This window comes from Myotis lucifugus, unplaced genomic scaffold, assembly GCF_000147115.1.
Source record: "Myotis lucifugus unplaced genomic scaffold, Myoluc2.0 scaffold_2511, whole genome shotgun sequence".
NCBI classification, from domain to species: domain Eukaryota; kingdom Metazoa; phylum Chordata; class Mammalia; order Chiroptera; family Vespertilionidae; genus Myotis; species Myotis lucifugus.
The window spans coordinates 1-22,661 of record NW_005873559.1 but is presented as its reverse complement, the minus strand read 5'-3'; the positions used below and the strand labels follow the sequence as shown (position 1 = coordinate 22,661).

Here is a 22,661-nt window from a genome sequence, read left to right as displayed (position 1 = left end):
TATTGTATGTAGTTCTATTTTCCTTTTAGTCTCTGAGGCCAGCAAACGCTATTTTTCTCTCTCTTAGATCAGGGAGCTTGGCTTCCATTCAGTAGCTTAGAATGCTGTTTATTATCAAGTAAGAGACAGAAGTGGGTGGTTGTGGGTAATCATGCCTGGATAAGTACACGCAGAGAGAGGCAGGTGGTGGAAGCAGGGAGGAGGAATTCAGGACATTCTTTTCATAGGTCCCGAGAAGCTGTCAGCCCAGGTTGCTTGTTGCTTTTATGGCTGAAATGTCATCTTTCAGACACTTTGGGAACAGGATGCGGAGTTGCCTTTGTCGGGTGACTAGCCTAGAAGCCGGAGGGAACTTCTTTGTGAAGGTCAGATACCTCATTATATAGGAAGCTACCACAGGGAGTCTCAGGCAGGAGTTCTTTGGCATCTTGTTTTCTCTTCCTCATTTTTATTCTCATTTCTGAGCCTGTCTTCCCTTCCCTGGTGATCATTCCAAACTTCTGATTGCCAAGCCACTTCGTGCCTGCCTTCCCTCACCTCTCCACTCTGAGCATCACATTTCAGAATAATTCTGACTCGTTTCACAGATTAAAGATGATCTATCCGTCTGTCCACAGCCTCCTTCTTTCAGAATTGACTAAAGCCCACACTCTTACTCACTAGTGGGCGACTGTGGGTCCAGTGTGAGTAGCTTAGGAGCTCACAGGGAACTGGCATGTGGTAGGTGCCCCGTAAATGCAAGTGGAGTCTGAGCCTGGATAGGTTAATGTGTTATACTCCAAGGTAACATTGTGTCCTCACATAGCAGCCTTCATTCCCCAAAGTACTTTTGATGATCAAGTAAATTTGGCAAAACCTGGGTCAGTCTCCTTACTGGAATTGCTCTCAGAGTCTTTGCTATGCATAGGTGTGGGTGAAGGGGCGGCAGTGGTGATGCTGGTACATGCTGTTTCCCAAAGTGATCTAACCATGGAACCCCTCAGGCTTTTGTGAGACCAGTGCTCCAGAGAAACCCACTTCAGGACACAATATGTTGGCCAAATGCAATAGACACAAATTCTGTATCTTTTTCCTACTAAGAGTAAAGCGGGTAAACTTACTGAATTCATAGAATATTTAAGTCAGTGGGTACCAATGTCCTCATTAAGTTTTTCTTCCATTTTTTAAATTTAAGTTTGGTGGGTGTTACAAACTGTTGGCAAACAACTGGTGGGTCCTGGGCATAAACATGCATATTATATCACTATCCTGTCAGGATTACTATTTACTTTTTTTATTTTCCCCCATTGGGTACGAGGTTCTTGATTGATTGGTTGATTGATTGATTGTTAATATCCCAAGTTTATTTTATGAATGTACATATGGGGATCCATAAAAATGTGAGACCTTAGGACCTTGATTTAAATAGCCAGTGATAGTTTGCCAAACAGTATTAAGCCCAAGGGATTTGTGGAAATAGGGATTTCACAAAGACGCAGAGTTTTTGCTAAATTGAACACACTGTAGAACCAGAGGTTAATAGATGACATAAAGGTCATCTGAGCATAAAGTGCATGGAGCAACTCTGGATTCTCCATGTAGGAAAGGACATCACATGACTCCAGCCACTCTTCAGCAGGAACAAACAAACAAGCAGGAGAGTTTGCCTCCGTGAGATTCACATCTGAACGCTTCTTCTGATGGCATTGCCCATGTTTTGCTGATATTCTTCTGGACAATCCACACTCCTCTTGTCACAGTTAATTGAATATATTTAGGTTCTGTGTCCTTGTTCTTTTCTTTCCCTCATTATTTCAAGAGATAATGTACTACATGCAGGCACTGTCCTAGGTATTGGAGAGGTACCTTATTTGTATCTGCAGATAGTTTTCAGTTGGGACTTAGGCAAAACTCAAAGTTCACTTGAACTGCTAATTCTTTATCAGTGATAAATCTAAGAACGTGTGCTTCCTCCATTCGGTCCTATAAAATATCAACCTCTGATTTTGGATTATGCTGGCTTCTTTTTAATTTTTTTTTTTAATATATTTTATTGATTTTTTACAGAGAGGAAGGGAGAGAGAGATAGAGAGCTAGAAACATCGATGAGAGAGAAACATCAACCAGCTGCCTCCTGCACATCTCCTACTGGGGATGTGCCCGCAACCCAGGTACATGCCCTTGACCAGAATCGAACCCGGGACCCTTCAGTCCGCAGGCCGACGCTCTATCCACTGAGCCAAACCGGTTTCGGTTTCTTTTTAATTTTTAAAATGTTTCCATCCTCAGAGTCCTACGCTCTGCTTGCTGTCTGCTCTGCAGAGCACTCTGGCTTTTGGCCTCAGTCATTATTCGATTCTGATGGGAGGGCTCCCATTCAACTCTATCTGGTAGGAAAAGAAATAACCCAATGGGGCCTAACTTGAAAACATCTACCCATCCGGCCCATGCTTGCCAATTAAACTGGGCAAAAATAAGAATGTTATAACACCTCTTGGGTAACATCATAAACATTTTCCACCCCTCCCACACACATTTATAATAACTGAAGGAAATTTACCATGTAATTATCATACCAAATGGTATGTGGGTTACCTACAGTAGACTATAATAACATGAATGAGCAAGTAGCAAGTTCATTAACTGAAACCCCCAAATAGCCAAATGTGCTCAATTCAAAGTTTGTGTTTCTTATGGTCATGCTTATGATTTATTTTGCATATACCTGTTATATTTCTGCTAGTATACGTTGCCACAACCTTTTGCAGCGGGGGTTCAGGATCTGAAGAAGGGGTCGACGCACAAATGAAAATACTATACAAGAAATATGAATTTAGAAGGCATGGGGGGCCAGGTGGAGACTTCTTTCTTGGAGAGGCACACTGGAACTTGGCCTTCTCTGCTTTTTATTCAGTTTTAGATACACATCTTGCTTTCAGTAAAGCACAACAAACATGTAGCAGACAGACCGTCTATAAGGTCAATAAAGATCAGTAAAGATCAGTAAGGTCCAGTAAACATTTACTTTGAGGCTATTACGACAGGAAATTGCTTCGAGCCACCACTATCTCAACACCGCCCTGCTAAGTCCAAGGTCCATCGGCCTTCTGTGTTCCTTGGTGCTCTCTTATGATAGTATTGAGAAAGTGGTGGCTTCCCGCATGCATTTTTAGTTTATGTGAATATATAAAATGTGTTATTATTTCCTAATGTTCTACAAAGAGTATAATGATCTACATAAAATGCCATGACTATTGGCCCCTTTACTTGAATCCTTTCAGGATTTGCACACCTGGAGGCCCTAGCACTGCTTGGGGAAACACTTTTGGACTCCCTAATTCACACAACATCCCATCACATCTTAAACCAAATGCCTGACTTCTTTCTAGCAAGATTAGCTTATGCAAAGTTCCTATGCTGAAAACTTAGAGTAAAAGTGGCCCTCCTCTGCAGCCTTAGATAGAAGGCACTATTGCTTATAAATGCCTGCTGTTGGCTCCCCTTCCTCCATTTAACTGCATTTCAAACCATCGTCTCCAGATAGAAGAGAATTGCATTTATCTTCAGCATCAGTCCTATTATGTGGTCCTGAATGTAGGTATCTTTTCTCCCTGATACATGGACTCAGGCAAGAAAATTTCAACATCATTGTAAAGAATAGCAAAGAGAAAGGATCAAAATGACCACTTTAATGGGAAAAGTGAACAATTTTCAACTGGATAATAAAATAAATCTATTTTTTCAGTTATATATGGATACCCATATATACATATACATATATTTGTCTGTATATACTGAGTCACAATATAAGATCTGTTTCTTATTGTGTCATATTAAAAATTTGTGCAACCTACAGGTATACAGGTGAAACACATGGATACATTTTAGCCAACCTATACTGGTTCTTCAGGTACTTCTTTTTGAGATCATCAGTTAAAAATTCATCTAAATAATATTTACATTGCAAATTGCTTAGTGTGCTCATCCACCAATGAGCGCTATATAAATGAGAACTTTTTTCCACCTACACTATAAGATCAAGAATTCTGCTCACATATCCCAACACCCATATAAATCTATGACCACACTTTGCCAGTCATTCTGCCATGTTCACTTTCCTCTGCCCAGACTGGCTCTACAAGACATTGGTATAAATCAAAATACTTTCCCCTGTTCAATGGTTAGAAACTCAAAGATGATTTTAAACTCAAAGACAATTTGGAAACTTCCCTATAAGTGACCATGTCTCATCATCTCACTTGAAGGCTCACTAGAGTCATGAAAACCCATCTCAGTTTTGACTCCACCCAAGAAAAGTTTGACTGTAGATCAGTGATTTCATCTGCTGCCTGGCCACAGATTGCCTTTGGAGCCTAGAGAGATCAAAGTAAGTTCATGTCCATTTGACCATAAAGGGACTTTTCTTTCCTGAAGGCTAGGTGTCTGCCAAACCTTGTTCACTAGGTATAATATATAGATAATCTCTCTTCCCACCATTGGTTTGACTTTTCTTTGTTCCCCACTGAACACCCTTTAAGAATAAAGAGATTAGCAATTCTTCTCCACCCAAACCACCTGCTTGAACTCTTGGCTCCACCATCTTTCATCTGAGTGACTTCGGCTCATAGTTGCTCAAGTCATTGTGCCTTAGTTTCTCCATTGATAACATGAAACCAGTAATAATATCTTGTACCACATGATTACATGAGTTTATTGCAGCGAAAGTGCTTAGAACAGTGATTAGCAAGTAAAAGTTCTTGAACATTTTATTATTAAAGAAAGTTGTGGATTAAATAAGAAATGCTGCTTTGGTGAACATATATTTTTCCTGGTACTTCCATCATTCTTGCCACTGTTTGTAGACAAGTCAATAGTTAATAGACAGTCTGTTTTTTCCTGAGGTAGGTTGTTTGGTATACATATCTCAAAGTACCCAATAGAGTCACTCAGTGGTTGGTTTTTCTGTGAAGTATTATGCTAGTTGTGTGGCATCATCACCTACAGCCAGCTGCACCTTCTTTCTCTATTGCAGGTGAAGATCCCAATGTGTGAAAATGAAGTCTCAGTCAACCATGATTTGCTGTTTAATGTTATTTCTGACCACAGAATGTTCTCAGTATAGAGCCAAGATCCACATAAAAGTAAGTAGAATGTTCTCACTATAGATCCAAAATCCCCATGAGAAAACTGGCAGTTTGTCTAGATGGCTAGTTTTATGATGAATAACATGTCATGTTAAAGATATTTTCAAATGACTGCCATTTTACTCTTGCGGATAGTAGTTTTCTAGATATAGGAAGAAAGAAAATTTGAGAGGTGGCTGGGACTTGCAACAGTATAGTTGCAAGGTGCAACAGGGTACAACAACATAGTAGAAAAATCACTTTGAAACCACAGAGACTATAGAGAGGCAGCGATTGAAAGGAGGAAGTACAGTCATGAGCTTCTTAATGACGGGGATATGTTCTGAGAAATGCATCATTAGGTGATTTAGGTCATTGTATGAACACCATACAGTGCAATTACACACCTACATGGTATAGTGTATTACACTCCTAGGCTACATGATGTATCACAGTCGTACACATGGTCTGTCATTGACCAAAGCATCATTAGTTAGGACATGACTCACTATCCTGGCAGTTAGGTAGTTGACAGATTTAGATTCAGACCTTAACTTTGTTTGATTCTTGTTAGTTACACAAGTTGCTTCACTTTTCTGAGTTTTAATTTACTTATCTATAACATGAATGGTATGTTTATTTCTTTTAGATAAACTTGATAGTTCTTTATAGCTATAAAAGAATTTGTGATTCCATTATTACAACCAAATGCTTACTTCTAGTATCCGTTCATTTCTCTTTTTCTCAATATATGCTGGAGTACATAAGCTGCATTTCACAGTTACAGTTAAGATAGGCAGGGAACAGCTTAATGCTGAAATTGTTTGTCCTCTGCGTGGTCTCTCTGAATACTTAGACTTTCCAAAAGATGGACGCAATCCACTAACCTGACCTTCAGAGCCCAGGTGACCAGCAACAAGGTTCTAGTCCTTCTTGGAGGGCAGTGTATTCTCTGTCCATGCTCACATCCATGTTTCCTTCAGCAAGTTCTTGCGGTATCAGCACATGAACCCGCTGCATTTTTCTTCCTAGTCCTGAACACATTTTCTCTTCACATCCACATGGAGCCTCTAAGTTGAGATGAGAGAGGAGAATTCCACAGTAAAGAGGACCTTTGGGAATTTGTGTTTTACAGGATGGAGATAAACATCAACATCTTGAAGAGAAACCCAAGACTGGAAGGATACAAGGTATGTGGCTACAGTCTTCTTCCATTTGAAGACATGACAAGCATGTCCCCAGACCACAAGTCTTCCAATAAAATATAAAAATCTCCAGGACTCCAATGACATGAATGATGACTATCAGATCTTTTGTCATAGTCCCACAATTCCCAGAGGTTTTGTTCATTCTTCTTTTTTTAAAGTCTATTTTCTCTATATTGTTCAGATTAGGTAATATCTACTTTTGAATTCATGGGTTCTTTCCTCTGTCCTCTTCCCTCCTGTTCTTTTTTATTTTATTTTTTTTATTGTCTAAAGTTTTACATATGTCTTCTTTTCCCCCAATTCACCCCTCCCCAGCCATTCCCACCCCAGGCAAGTCAACGCCCCCCCCCACAGTGTCTGTGTCCATTGGTTATGCTAATATGCATGCATACAAGTCCTTTGGTTGCTCTCTAACCTTCCCCGCCCCCCACCATGTGTCTCTGGATCTATTCTTGTTCATCAAATTATGTTGATCATTATATCCCACATATGAGTGAGATCATGTGATACTTATCTTTCTCCAACTGGCTTATTTCGCTTAACATAATGCTTTCCAGTTCCATCCATGCTGTTGCAAATGGTAAAAGTGTCATTGGAGTCCTGGAAGCAGTGAGCACTGGCCACACATACTTGATGAAATTTTCAAGAAACATCTCAGGAATGGACAACAGTGGTGAGGGAGGAAAGAGTGCAAAGCTGGGGTGGAAGAATATGGAACATGCTTCAATGTAACTGTAGCTTACAGCCTAGTTTATAAGGACATGTTGACCATCCCCTGAAAACTAGATGCAAATTGAGTGAGAATGATCACGGGGTGGTGGTGGTGCTGGGAGTGCTGCCTGAACAATAGAGACAAGAGCCTGGAAAATATGGCCTTCACCATTAGTGTGACCCAGTAGTAGTACCCTAGAGCCTGGGAAATGTGGTTGATGTTTACTTTTCTAGATTTTCCAAAGTGGCTACATAAATAATAGATGCTTATAAACATGATGGACAAATAAGTAAACAAATGATCTCATCTATACAAACAGAAAAAAATATATAAAAAATATCTAATAAGTTCTCAATGTTTACCAATAGTGATAGATTTTCTTACAATTATACCATTATCCATGGCATAGTCAATGAATAAAGTTGGCAAATATTCACAGATTCTAGAATAGTAGATAAGTGTTCATTTAAAAACCCACAAGGAAAATCCATTTGAACGAACAAGCTAACAAGAGGCAGAAGAGGGGAAAGGACATTATTCATTCATGTCTTCATCCAAAGATATTTTTGTATTGCTTCAATGTACGTAATGCTTTGGTGCTGAGAGGTATGTTGAAGTGATGTCAGATAGATATTGTATTGGTGAGACTGGTCACTCTTGAGAAGTGAAAGACAAACTATGTAAGTAATTATTAGTCACAAAATAGTGAAATCATGTGGTTCTCACCCAAATAACAGGAATAAACTGGATTCTGCACATTCATGACCAAGTATATTTTTGGTGGGAGATAAATCTCTACTTAGATATGGAATTGAAAAAGGAAAGAGGAGAAAATTTGAGATACTTTATTGAGCATTTATAGACGAAGTGCTGCACAAGATGCTGTCTCTCATTTAATGTTTGTAACAACACCATGGTATCATCTCCAAATTATATAAACTGAGAGGCACTCAGTTTAAATAACTGCCAAATTGATACACTGGGTAAACCCACTTGCTTCCTTTCTCTGTGAATGGAGTCATCCACAGAGCTATCCAAGACATAAATGTGGGTGTATTCTTATCTCACAGCCAAATCACCACGTCATATTGATGTCAACACCTTAATAGCTCTCAGCCTCATTTACTTCTTTCCATTTCCCTGCCACTCTCCTAGGAATACTTCAACAGCTTCATTTCTGGGCTCTCTGCCTCAAGTCAATTCACTCTGCCCATGGGCCAAAATAAGCCTGCCACCAGGTTTTGTAAAGAAAGTTTTATTGGAACCCAGCCATGCCCATTCATTTATATATTACCTTTGACTGCTTTCATGCTACAAAGGCAGAGTTGAGTAGTTGTCACAGAGACTGTATAGCCCACAGTGTTGAAACTATTTACTCTGTGGTGAGTATAATCATATTTAGCAAATAAAAACATAGGATGTCTGGTTAAATTTACATTTCAGAAAAGCAATGAATAAGAATGCGTGGACCATATATACCCTAAAACATTATTCATTGTTTATCTGAACATCTTCAGTCAGTCCTCATTATTTGTAGATTGTGTATTGGCAAATTCCCCTACTCTTTTGAAAGGTATTTGCAATCTCAAAATCAACACTCACAGTCCTTTCTCCATCATTCACAGAACAGCAAAAAAAAATGAGTAGGCTGGGGGCATGTTCCCAGCTGAGGTTGCACAAGTGGTGCTCTGCCCTCTTGTTCCAGCTCTCTTACCACACACAGTGTTCTTTGGGTGGCCTATGCAGTGCCAGGTATTTTGCTTTTTTGTTGGCGATCTTGCTGTTTAATATGGCCCCCAAGTATAGGGCGAAGTGCTGTCTAGTGTTCCTAACCGAGCTGTGATGTACCTTCTGGAGAAAACACCTGTTTTCGATAAGCTTTGTTTATATGCTATCATGAGTTATAGCACTATTGTCCATGAGTTCAATGTCAATAAATCAACTATTGATTATATAAGGTGACATTAAATTAAAACACACATAAAACAAACATAGATTGATACTGATCTGTTGAAAATTTTGTGAGCAGCAGCTCCTAGACACCTTGTATTCCTCTAGGAACAATGGCTCAGTATTTGCTGATTCAGTGTTTATGGCAGTGACTTCATAGAAAATAACTACTGCAAATAATGAGAATCGACTGTGTCTGAAAATAAAATTAACATTTATGTGAGCATCCTGTGTTTTATTTGACATTTATACGATCCTTTACATAAAAGTGTGCAGATTCCTGCTCTATGCTACTGTTAATTTTTTTTTTCAAAAACAAATTTAATCTTGTTTTCTGGTAATGCCCATGTTAGCACAGCATTCAAGGTCCTTCAGGACTTAACCACTGCTTCCCTCCCCCTCCTCATCTCTGGCCACTCTCCCCTCAGATGCTCTGAGCTAGCTTTTCTGAAAGACCTGTGATTCCTCCTCTCCACCCACTGCCTAGACATCAGCTTCACAACCTGCCTGGCAGGTCTGTCTTGTTGCTGAGGACCCAGGTCAATATCACCTCCTTTGGAAGGAACTTAAAATCCCCAGTATGAGTTTGATGCCCCCATCGAAGTGTGGGACTGCTAATCAGACCTCTCTCTCTCTCTTTTCCTTTGCAGAGAAATGTCATGGTCCTTGCATCACTTCATCCAACTGCAGCCAGCCCTGTGCTCACCCCTTTCGTGGAGAAATAGGATTTACATGTAATCAAAACATGTGGCAAAAATCAACTGAAACATGTACAAGCCTTTCTGTGAGAAAGCTCTTCCAGGTGATGCATTTGCATACTATTGGCAACAGGAGCCAATCCCTCAGGAGGTGGTAGAAGCATTTTTAACATGTTTTATTGAGCATAATTCTCAGGTTTGGACTTAGGAAAATCTATAGAACAGGTTAAATTTGTCTCTTCTTCTTCCTTACCCAAACTCATGTTCTCTCCTCACTCCCCACTGTCTCTCCCTTTCAGAATCTTTTCTTAAAAACAGATCTGAAACTCATTTATGTAATAGTAAATGCTTGGAGGATAAAGTTTTAGCTCTATTTTTTAAATATTTTTATTGATTTCAGAGAGGAAAGGAAAGGGGGAGAGAGATAGAAACATCAATGAGGAAAGAGAATCATTGATTGGCTGCCTCCTGCATGACCCTCCCCCTCAGGTTGTGACCTGACCCGGAATCAAAACCTGACCTCCTAGTTTATAGGTCGATACTCAACCACTGAGCCATGCTAGTCCGGGTAAAGTTTTAGCTCTAAAGGTGGATTTGCTTGTCTCTGGGCTACCTAATTAATCAACTAAATGTGTCTAGAAACAAATTCATTTTCAATTTTTTCTAATACTTTCAATCACTTGACCAAAAGAAAGGAGAAATGAGTGACCCAAAGGGAATAACAATGCAGTGAAAACAAAAAAAAAATCTGAGTTAGAATGAAAATATCCTGTTTTACGTTCTTTCACTTAAGCACCATGTACACCTACCTTCTCTCTAATCCCATAGAAGCACATGGATCTCTGCCTTTTGTAAAACTTCAACAGTGACTCTGTAAGGGCCATGGAGGCTCTGCCACTTAGCATAGGTAGAGGTCCTGCAACCCTAGTGGCATTCCAAAGGGAATTAAATGAAGTATATTATTGCTTTGGCTTATCCAAAGTCACATTCTGGGAGACTCTGGGGAAACATACGAGAAAATAAGCAAATAATTTATTCTAATGAGTGAACTCAGCTTTTTGAAACTGCAATTCCACTGTGTTCCGTGTTTGACTGGCCAATCTCCAACACTATCCTCAAAATTCCTCTTAATGTGGCACCTCTTAAAAACATAATAATTACTGGACCAATGTTTTCTAGAATTTCTCCACATCTCTGGAGAAAACTGTTTCAGTCCTGAGTTAAAGTCTTGGTCCTCAAAAGCAAATTCCAATAGGAAAAGAGATATCTGTGGGGACTTTGATACAATCCCCTGCCTGTGTGAGACCCCACCTTAACCTCTCTGTAACTCTCAGCATCTCATCTATTTTCTTCATGTTGACCCTTTGTGCCTTTATCTCATTTAGTTTGATGCGTGTTAGGTGTTTATTCATTTTTACTAAAACATCATTTTTTTTAAAAAACAACAACACAGGACTTAAACAGTGCATCACGCCTTTCGGTGGCAGCACCCTCCATACCTCTGCGCATTCTTGACTTTCGCGCTCCGGAGCCCATGGAGAGCGTGGCGCAGGGAATCCGCAGGAGCTGCCCGCGGGACTACGCCTGCATCATCGATGCGGTGAAATCCTCAGAAGCCACGTCTGGAAATATCGCTTTTATTGTGGAGTTGCTAAAAAACATCTCTACAGACTTGTCTGATAATGTTACCCTAGAGAAAATGAAGGTGAGTGTTCTTTGTTAGAAACCGACCATTATCTCCCCCCCAAAGCTTGCCCTTTCATAACAGTTACAAAATATATTTTACAGGGGAAAAACTATCACCACCACAGCAAATATAACAATAACAGCAATTTCACTTCCGTGTCTCACATGGATTCATTCGGGTTTATGGAAGTTGTCAAAACGTTAGAACATTTTTTACATATGTTTGTGGTATAGGATTCATATTTGCAGAAAAAATATTACATAGTGATGGCAGTGAGCAAGATCGTGTCTACTCCAGCGTTTCCAACGTTTTATTCTGGAGAACATAATTGTTCTGAGAAATGTTAACGGGGCTTCCATTTCTAACAGGGAGATGCAGCAGGTGTAGGGACTCTGAATTCAAGTTAAGCAGGTTTCCTTCTTTAGACCTTTTAATGTGTGAATGAACTTTGGCACCCTTTATAAGAGTGAGGGAGATAGGAATATGGTATTTCCCAAACTTAAATTATTATAGACTCTATCCCCAATCTCCTGCATTAAACAATCATTACTATCATATTGGAAACGGGTTATAGAGTCTGCCGTTTGGGAAATGCTGCCCTAGGCACATAAAAAAGCAGATAAACTTTATCTGTGATACATTTTATTTTTAACATTCATTTACTTGTCTTCCCTGCAGGCTTATCAGCATGAGATTCAATAAACAGGAAATTTCCAGAGAAATATGCCAAATAAGATCAGATCATTTGCCTCCAAAATTTCAGATTTTAGAAACCGACTTTGTAAAATACTGTGTGAATCCTTTTTTGATCATATCCACTTTTCTCCATTGCAGAGCTACAGCGAAGTGGCCAACCACATCCTCGACACAGCAGCCATTTCAAACTGGGCTTTCATTCCTGACAGGAACGCCAGCTCAGATTTGCTGCAGTCGGTGAATTCCTTCGCCCGGCAACTCCACCTCCGCAATGCATCTGAGAACATTGTGGATGAGCCCTTCATTCAGACGAAAGGGTTTCACATCAGCCACAACACCTCGGAGGAAAGTTTCAGATTCTCCGGGAACACGAACAATACAGCAGAGGGGATCTTAGGAATGATAGAAATTCCCCAGCACGAGCTGTGGAAGCTGCCAGCAAATGCCTCCCAAGCCATCACCATAGCGTTTCCCACCTTGGGGGCTGTGCTGAAAGAAGACCACTTGCCAAATGCGAGTCTTCCCAGGCCGGTAAATGGTCTGGTTCTTTCGGTGATTTTACCAGACCGATTACAGCAAATCTTCCTCACGTTTGAGAAGATCAATAAATCCCGGAGTGCCAGGGCTCAGTGTGTTGGCTGGCATTCCAGGAAAAGGAGATGGGATGAGAAGGCGTGTGAGAAAACGTTGGATGTCAAGAACAGAGTGAAATGCCGGTGTAACTACACCAATGCAGTGATGTCTTTTTCCATTCTAATGTCCCCCATATCTATAGATGACAAAATCCTGGACTACATCACCTGCATTGGGCTCAGTGTCTCCATCCTTAGCTTGGTTCTTTGCCTGCTCATTGAAGCTACGGTGTGGTCCCGGGTTGTTGTGACAGAGATATCATACATGCGCCACGTGTGCATCGTGAACATAGCCGTGTCGCTCCTGACTGCTAATGTGTGGTTCATCATATCCTCCAACTTTAGCAAAAAGGCCCAGGACCACAACTGGTGTATTGCAATGACATTTTTTAGCCACTTTTTCTACCTCTCTCTGTTTTTCTGGATGCTCTTCAAAGCCCTGCTCATCATCTATGGAATATTGGTCGTTTTTCATAGGATGATGAAGTCCCGCATGATGGCCATCGGCTTTGTCATTGGCTATGGGTTCCCATTGATCATCGCCGGCACCACCGTTGCTATCACAATGCCAGAGAAAGGCTACATGAGACACGATGCCTGTTGGCTTAACTGGGACAACACCAAAGCCCTTTTAGCATTCGCCATCCCAGCCTTGGTCATCGTGGCTGTGAATCTTCTTGTGGTTTTGGTTGTTGCGGTCAACACTCAGAGGCCCTTTATCGGCAGTTCCAAGTCTCAAGATGTGGCCATAATTAGGAGGATCAGTAAAAACGTTGCCATCCTCACCCCACTGCTGGGACTGACCTGGGGTTTTGGAGTAGCCACTCTCATCAAAGGCAATTCCTTGATATTCCACATAATCTTTGCCCTGCTCAACGCTTTCCAGGTAAGTTCCAAGAGGGAGACTTACTTTATTAATTAATGTTATCAATTAATAGTTCACTTATAAAATATTATTTTATAATTTGTTATCCAAAAAAAGGCTATGATTTAAAAATATAGAACACAAAATATCTTAGAGCAGCGGTTCTCAACCTGTGGGACCCCTTTGGCAGTCAAACGACCCTTTCACAGGGGTCGCCTAAAACCATCCTGCATATCAGATATTTACATTACGATTGATAACAGTAGCAACATTACAGTTATGAAGTAGCAACGAAAATAATTTTACGGTTGGGTCACAACATGAGGAACTGTATTTAAAGGGCCAGAAGGTTGAGAACCACTGTGAGACATTTAGTTGTGGCATCTCTCACCCTGTTGATTATCATGTTGCATTGAACTGATCAAGCTGGTTGGGTGAAAATTTACTTCCTTCTTTCCTCACTGATCCACCTGGATCCCTCCTAAAGTTTCCGTGACAGAAGAAGTTGACCTGCACTTATGGAGGACTAGTAGGTCAGGGATGTGTGTGAGGCTACACTCACGTGTCATGCCTCCAAACAAGCACAATTTTTATCCTTTCTCAAGTATTTTGAGAACTCAGTGAAATGAATCATTTTCCATGATTGTGCCATTCTCTGTGCGTGTTAACCAGTCAGGGGTTCCCATGCCTCTATCCCCTGTATGTAATTGTAGGTTGCCATTCATAGAACGAAATCCTGCCACGTGTGACCTGATCCTAGGAAAGTCACTTCTCTCAACGTTCCACCTGTAAGATAAAAAGATGGATCTAATATGATCTCTACTGTCTTTTATTCCTTAACATACTTGATTGGCACGATGATCCCTCTAAGAGCTGCTTTACTTCATTTTGGCTGCTAAGCTTACACATGTGGGAAACTGTCATTAGCCAGGCTGCTTTCCATACTTATGGGTAACAGAAAATCTGGCAGGTTTATATTCTTAATTATGTTTTTAATCAGGGGTTGGCAAACTATGGCCTGTTTCCTGTTGTAAATAGTGTTATTGGAACACAGCCATACTCAATCATTTACATTTCGCCCATGGCTGTTTTGGAGCTACAATGGCAAAGCTGAGGTAGTGGTAACAGAGACTGTATACCCTCAAGGCCTAACATATTTATTATCTGCTTGTTTTAAGCAAAAAGAAAAAAAATTGACTAGTATTTAAATAATAACTGCATAATAAAGCAGCAAAGTGTTCCTATTAACATGTCATCGCTACTATATTTAGAAATTTGGCATTTAATATATAAAGCAAGCTTTAAAGACATGCCAACTCAGATGAATTATATATCTTACTCATAAGTCTTTAATAACTATAGAGACTATTTATTTCACTCGTTCCCTTGCATTACTTTAAAGAGAAACCTTTGACTTAAGTGTTGTTTTCTTGTTGTGTTGTTTGTTTGTTTGCTTGTTTTTTGAAATCAAAATTTCTTACACTCACATTATATCTCCCCAAGTCTGGAGGAGAGAGGATTTCCACCAGTTACTCTGGTAACTAATGACCTCATCCTATTTTTACTTTGCAACTTAATTAAACCTCAGAATGTTCTGTGGTTTGGTTCAGATCATTTATTTGTCTCCTTTCATGATAGAAAGAAAAATACTAAGACACACACTTGTGACTCACATTTTACAATTTCAGTCTTCTGATCAGTGTTTCTTCACCATGAAAAACCCAGATTCCCTCCACTCTCATGGCGAGATCCAGATTTTTCTTGGACATCAACTCCCAACATTTAAAAAGATTGGCTCCCAATGATTGTGACCAAGTGTTTAAACTTGAGGAGACTCTGACCTTATTGGTTTCTGTAGTTTTTCTTTTATCCAGAAACTTCTTCCACCAGCCCAGATAATTTGGTGTGAAAATAGTCTAGAATACAAGTTTCATCTCCTCAAGATACCTTCTGTTATTGTGACTTTGAGTTGCAAGATCCCATGTCATATATCACTGTCATCATGAGTAAGAACAGCTCACTTAATATTTGGAAAGAAAGTAAACAGATTTAATAATGTTGAAAACTCTATCCTACATCTATAGCCATTTAATAAATGAAAATCATCATCATGCACAGACATGAAGGTGATCCTCTTTCTTTGAGGTGCACTCAAGAAAATACACATCAATGCATTTTTCTCTGAATCAGTGGTAAGTGAAGCTTTGAATGTCTGATAACAGTCCTAGAAGGTATCTAAAAGAGTGGTAGTAACATAACAGCTGATATGTTGCCTGCAAAACTTTCCCTCATACTTCTGTTGAATTTTGCCACAGGGGTTCTTCATCTTGCTGTTTGGAACCATTATGGATCACAAGGTAATTTGAATTTGTTTCACTCATTGTAAATTATTTTCATGTGGCTGAGGGAAGCAGAAGGAAGAAGCAGGTTTCCTTAGAGAGCATGGTTCAGGGGAGTTGAGTTAGGGGGTGGGGTTCAGGGCATCAGCTGTGAGTGGGAAAGGAGAGAACTCTATTCTCTCATTCCCAGCACATCATCAAGTCAACAGGAGGCTCTATGTGAGTACAGTTGATGAAAACAATTAAAACCATACCTACAATTTAAATCTTAATAGTAAATCTCATTACACCACACCTTAACAATTATCTAAGCATTATTATTTGTCAACCACTGTGCTAAGCCATCTGATGCTGCTTCTGCCAGTGTGACTGGTCTCCCAGTTGCAGGACATGAACTAGGCATTGGGGATATTGTCATTTCTTCACTGTCATTGCTTCTTCAGATAAGAGATGCTTTGAGGATGAAGATGTCTTCACTGAAGGGACCAACAAGAGTAGCAGAGGTAAGCCTCTCCCTTTTGGTCTCAATACTAGAGGGTCAGTGTCCTCCTGCAGAGAAAAATATTAAGGTCAGTATTCATGATTTTTCAGCAAAGAAAATCATTAGGACTACCTTCATTCATTCATTTCTTCACTCAACAAATATTGCAGTATCCTGCTAAAGCTTAAGTGAAGCAGAATATACTCAAGACAGTTTTCCACATTGGATGTATTTAAACCTGACATTTGGACCACTAAGTTGGGAAAACATGGACCCAGTATCATAAATTCATAAAATGCTAGTGGGTGGAAATGAGAAATAAGTCAGTTTACTCATTTCATAGGTAAGGAAACCAAGGCTCAGAATACTTGAGACTTGCCCAAAGCCACCCAGCAAACCATGGAAATTAACATTCTACTTGCTCAGGACTCTTTTAGTAAACCATACTCCCTTGGATTGACGTGTCTGTGTTCTTATAGATATTGAAGATGACTTTTGTCTAAGCTATCTGTCTTTTAAGATACCAACTACAATTGCTACCATTGCTATATTAATTAGAAAGAAGTCATTCGTTCAACTAACAGTTTCTCAACAAGAACTGCTTCCTTAAAAACAAACAAATAAACAAGTTTCTGGACACATTAGGAACCAGCATTAACAGTTAGCTGGTATTGAGTATAACTTTTAACATACTTCACCAATTCTATGATAGACATTCTCTTCACCTTTTAACATTTCTGAAATTGGAATGTATATTATAATTAGAGGCATGTTTTAGTTTAATTGGCAATTTCTTTTTCTTTCTTGGTGGAACATAAAAATAATGATGTAGCTTCCAAAGTTAGATTCAGTGAAAAATGGTAACTTAATACTGTGTCATGTAGGTCCTTCTCTGCGTGTCTTCATTTTTACATGTTGTCTAGGCAGGCACACACATACATATACATATAAATATGTGTGCATTTGTGTAAATGCAATTACTCATTGATATCACTGTTATTATTGTTCCTATTTAGAATGCATCATTAAGCCCAACCAATGGATCTAAATTAATGAATCGTTGAAGATGAGATGTGAGTATTAAAAACTCAAGGAGAACCTTCACCTGCAAGTTGTGACAGACCACTCAGTGCCCTTGTGAGCATGCTCTTCCCTACTCAGTGATGCTGGAGTGAGGTGGGAAGGGAATAGATGGACGCACCCTTCAGAGAATAGAAACATCTTGACCGACCAGCACATAAATGAAAATATGCACATCTTCTTTAAAACCTACAGAACCAAGTTAAATCACACTTGTTTCTGTCCTCAATGAGAGGATGCTGCCATCACACCTGCACTGATACAGGATACACCCTTGCTGTCCACAGCGCTCACACACCTAATTCCATCTTGGCAGTGAGTGGTGACCCTTACAATAGACCGATTGTCCAGAAGGAAGACTTCACTGATTAAAATCACAAAGCAGCAAGTCTGTCTCTCCATAATGAAGTTAGGGCCAGAATCATTCCTAAGGGGGCGTGGGTGGAGTTGCATCAAACTAGCTGTCTACTCACAGCCAACCTATGAGACATTTCTACACAAGGGAAAACAAATATTAGGCATCCATGAAGGAAGAACAAGTCACAAAATGGCAGGCTAAAGCCTGAGCAGTAATAGGGGAATGTGGGCAGGAATGATCAGTCTTGGTAAGGTTTCGTCTTGGAGAGTTCATGGCCTTTCTTCATGGATGTTGATGGGTCTCAGGTTTTGTTTTTAAGAATCACCTGGCAACAGTCACATCCTCTTTTACATTCCTTTCCATTCTGAGTCATGGCCCATATATTCAGCAATGAGGCAAAGAAAAGGCAAATCTTAGGGAAGTAAAGAACCCTAAAGGGACTTCCTCTGTTACAGCTTCTAAAAACCTGATGTGCTGGTGTCCAGAGAGAGGGAGGGAGAGTAAGAAGGGCTTTGTTACACACATTGACTGGCATATGTGGGTGCTGGGAAATCAGAGGGAAACACTGGCATATTATTCTTAATTAAGCATCTTTACATTTGGGTTTTATCTGAGCACTTTAAAAGGGAGGAGGGAGGATTTAGTAGAACTTCACAAAGTTTAACTCTCCCCACCTCTGCCCATTTTCTAGCCCCTAGGGTTCCTCCATGGTGGAATATTATTATCACATGTATTGATTAGCCATTCACTGAGATTTAGTTCAGAAGATCTTTTCAAGTTGACCTTTCTATTAAGGTCCCAGTTTGAGCTGTTAGGGAGTTCATTAGACTGTCTCAGCTGGAGGCCCTTCCTCCTGGGCAGCGTATATCCAGCCATTCTAGAGAAGAGGAGCATGGTTGCACCCAGCTAATGGTGGTAGTAAAAGTTGGGGGAAAAAAGTAGAAGCCAAGATCAGGAACTACACTGCTTAGTAGAACTGGGATGTGCACAAGGCTTAGACCCATATTAGGAGGAAGTGTAGGAAAGAAGTAGAAATGCACTAACAATTCTCCCCAAAGAAATCCACATAATTTTTCAACATCTATTTTTGAACCTATGAGGTGGGGGATGAATTAAAGATTCCATTCTTTCGGCATATCCTCCTCTCATGGCCCAGGGCCTAATGAATTGTAATTGGGACTATGCTTTCACATCTGGATGCATGTGATATCAGTAGGGTTCAGGAACAACGCTGGCACCATGGCAGACCATGCTGGGGCCCAACAAGCATTAGAGGCAAGGGATAGCAAATTCATACTAAGTGATCCTTCCAAGTCCAGAATGGAGAGCTGGCAGCATGAGGGAGGTCTTTCAGCAGAAATGAGAGATTGGGGCTCATCCACGGTGTTTAGAGTGGAGTTACAGCTCAGTGACATGGGGTGTATGATAAGCGCAAGGCAGAATCACAGTCCAGGACAAGACTAAACCACAGGGAAAAGGTCATATTTCAGTCCTTAATTCAGAATAAAAAAATAAAAGATTGATGGTGTTCTCAGAAGGTGAGAAGAATTCCAGTGGCAAGAAATGGGGAGGGAGGTCAGAAGTGAACTTGCAGAGAACTGAGCCCCCTGAACATGAGTGGCAGCTCCTCAGATCCCAGTGACCTCAGGTGAGATAGCTCTTAGAAGCATGGTTGGGACAGGAGGTCCCAGGGTCAGGGGTGGACTGCAGAGGTGTGAAAACCAGGGTTTACTTCAGGTGTAGATTCTAATTGGGGGGCCCCATTCTGGGAGGTGATTGGATGGCATTTTTATGATGAGGCGACAGCCACTTGGAACCCTCAGCCATTTATATAAAGGTTAGTTCTTTAATGTGACCTGAACACAGCAGGTTTCACCCAGTGTGATTTCAGGGTCGAGGTTCTGTTCCTCTAAAATCTCTTCCACATATTTGCTTATGCCTGAAATTCACCTAAAAGATTACAGAACTCCTCATTCCACCATGAGAAATGAGACATTGAACAAATAACCTGGAGAGAAGCAATGATGTTTTCTATGTAAAGTTGTAAGTTCAGAGCTGCAGAGTTATTTCAGAGACCAAGCTTAGGTAATAGAGAAGGGCGAGTAGGCACTGAGCGCTGAGTTTAAGGTTGAGGGAGAAGGATGGATAATGCCTAAGGCACAGACCAGTAAAGCTGGGAGGCTAACCTGTCTACTATGTGAGCTCAGAGGAATTGCAGAATACCCCTGTGCCTCCATCCACTCCTCTGTAAAATAAGTCTAGTGATAGTACACGCATAGCCCAGGATGGTTTCTGGAGTCAGTGAGTTAATATGTTAAAAACTGGTAGAGTCATGCCTGGTTCAAATTAAGTGATTAATAGACACCAGCCATATTCTTTCTGTTAACTAGAGCTTCCACCGTTTTGCCTAGGCTTCCCCATTTCTCACGGATGCTCCCTGCCCTGGACTGAGAGCTGAGTTTCAGGAGAAGGGCTGGCATGAGATGAGACAGGTCGGCTTCCTTGGGAGACTTCTCTTCTTGCCTGGAGCAACACCTAAAATCTCAGCGTGTTAATGTTTGCTGAGGAAACATTGCGGCTAACATTTGGTGACTGGGCTTTAAGGAAACTATACTGACCAACCTTTTGACCTACCATTGACCTGAAAGAGTCTGGCTTCTTGGCCAACCTTGGCAAGATTAAGACTCAATATGCAAGCTGTTTTATAAACTCTGGAAAAGCCTGGGACTATCGAGGCCCTGCAGGACTTGATCAACTTTTGTTCCTGAGGCTTACTCTCTGCCTCCCTGGGCTCAGCCATCCACCGCTCTGAATAGATCCTGCACATGTTGAGGGACCGGGTTAGATCTGGTTTCAGGGATAGGGTTGAGGGGGGAGTGGGACGTGAGGTGGCAAGAGAAACATTGAATCTACTTTGGAGAAAATTAAATCATGCAGGTTTCTTAAAGATAGGGAACAGAAGAAAAATAAGAGGACTTTTTAACTTGTTCATTATTGTAGTCTATTTTAGACCTTGAGTAAAATTAATTCAGTTCTTAGAACATTAGTTTTATCATTTGTGAAACAAGAAAAATATTATTTTAGGTATTATTATTATTATTGTGTTTGTGTGTGTGTCTGTTTAAACCACTGTACATAAAAGAGTCTGGTTATTATTTTAGAAATAAAAATGGAAAGATTTACCTTTCACAAGATGCTCATGTGTGAGTTCATTCAAGGTGGACATCCCCTTTGCTACCACGACATTCTTGGGTATCAACCCTGTTATCAATCTACCTGAATTCATTGACCAGACCACAGGAGGTCCAGGAATGCAGTCCTACTGTGTACTGCTAAAGTGAGAACCTGGAAATATTTGGCAAACAGCACTACTGTCTTTCAAAGATGCTCAGTGAAATTTCTATCACCAGTTTGATATTAAACAGCACACCATTCAGTGGGGCTGAAAATATCCATGCCGGTGTGGGTAGAGCACTTTGATCAAACAGAAGTCACAAAAGCCATTTAGTCATCCCTTTTCACAAAACACACACAAAACAAGTATGTATCTCTTTGCAGGGCTACTTTCAAAACTGTTAGTACTGATAGTTGAGAAACAAGACAGGGATTGGTTTCAAATAGTAATTATTCAAGTGATAAAATGTTCCAGTCAATTAAAAATTATGCTCCTTTCATAAAATTAAAATAAATTGTTCATAGTGAGAGAAATCAATCTAATTTCCAGATTTATAAAATTTCCCGAGCATTAATTTATTGACCCACATTTTCTTCCTGACTATAAAACAATTTTTATTTCTTTCAATCCAAAGATCTAGCAATTCCAAAGCATCATGCAATTCCAAGCCAAATTATTGCCTTTAGTTCAGTAGATCTATTTGGTACTATAATAAGGTTAAATTAATAATTCCCTTAAATTGATTACATTTAGTCCCCATTCTTTTTTCACATTTTCCTAAGCTCCTCATCTTTTCAGTGCATATTAAGGAGAATATGGTGTTACATTTAATCACTTCTGCAATATCAGGACATAGACATTTCCAAAAATTACCAGGTGATGCAAAATTGGCAAAAAAATAACATCAACATAGAATTTATGGGATCAATTGGATTATAGATATAACATGCCAGGCATGAACCTTAAGCAGAAATATTTTAGCCCTTAGGAACTCAGCTTAAAGATAAATTTTCTTCTAGGAATCTTTCCTCTTGGTAATTCTCATCTTGGATACAACTCAGTGACTCAGTGGTTGTACTCGCACTGAGAAATCCATTTTTCACCTGCATTATATGGCCAGGTGATATTTATCATCTCTTTCCACCCTCCCACATCCAATTCATTCCATTAAGAGGTGTGGATGAAAGTTTGCATTACAAACAGAAGGGGTGGCTTTTATTTGGTGTTTGGTTTCCCAAACCAGCTCTCCAAGAGGTAACAATCTGCTCAGGGAGTGGAGAATTGGTTTCCAAAGAGATGTAGGATCCTTGGGAAACAGTCAAGGAGTGGCACCGCTAAATGAGGCAACGGAGAAAAAAACTCATGTCCTGCCCCTTTCCCACAACTTCCTCTGAGAGGCTGTCTGGTAAGATTTAAGATCCTTCAGTGAGACAGAGGGAGAAACAGCCCTCTGTCAACCCAGGAGAGGGGCTTCAGAAGAGACCATCCCTGTGACACCTTGATCTCAGACTTCCAGCCTCCAGAGTAGTGAGAATAAACTTCTGTTGTTTAAGCCACCAAGTCTGTGATGTTTTGTTATGGCAGCCATTACACATTAATACATATGCCCACAGATTTTTTTTTTTAAAAAAAGATGACATTTTTTAAAAAATTATTTATTGCCTAAAGTTTACATATG

General features: G+C 40.2%; 1 protein-coding gene across 6 annotated transcripts; it reads left to right on the top strand.

Moving 5' to 3' along the window:
- Positions 1-5,017: 5,017 nt before the first annotated feature.
- Positions 5,018-20,995, top strand: LOC102430102 (adhesion G protein-coupled receptor F4-like). 6 transcript variants are annotated; one of them, XM_014450507.2, is made up of 9 exons: positions 5,018-5,120; positions 6,238-6,292; positions 9,623-9,774; positions 11,124-11,375; positions 12,192-13,571; positions 15,866-15,907; positions 16,333-16,392; positions 17,387-17,443; positions 20,220-20,357. In XM_014450507.2, exons 1-8 carry the CDS (start codon positions 5,034-5,036, stop codon positions 17,432-17,434), a joined length of 2,076 nt encoding a protein of 691 aa, XP_014305993.1. In that variant the 5' UTR covers positions 5,018-5,033; the 3' UTR covers positions 17,435-17,443; positions 20,220-20,357. The 6 variants fall into 6 exon arrangements, with proteins under 6 accessions (XP_014305993.1, XP_006108564.1, XP_023604804.1 ...); XM_006108502.3 differs by having other exon boundaries at positions 17,387-20,354; XM_023749036.1 differs by lacking the exon at positions 15,866-15,907 and having other exon boundaries at positions 17,387-20,354.
- The last annotated feature ends 1,666 nt before the right edge of the window (positions 20,996-22,661 follow it).

Excerpts from the sequence above, each read along its gene's own strand:
- LOC102430102 (XM_014450507.2), top strand. The coding sequence starts at position 5,034 with ATGAAGTCTCAGTCAACCATGATTTGCTGTTTAATGTTATTTCTGACC. Across the intron at positions 11,376-12,191 it reads TTACCCTAGAGAAAATGAAG|AGCTACAGCGAAGTGGCCAA; the intron begins GTGAGTGTTCTT and ends TCTCCATTGCAG. Across the intron at positions 15,908-16,332 it reads GAACCATTATGGATCACAAG|ATAAGAGATGCTTTGAGGAT; the intron begins GTAATTTGAATT and ends TTGCTTCTTCAG.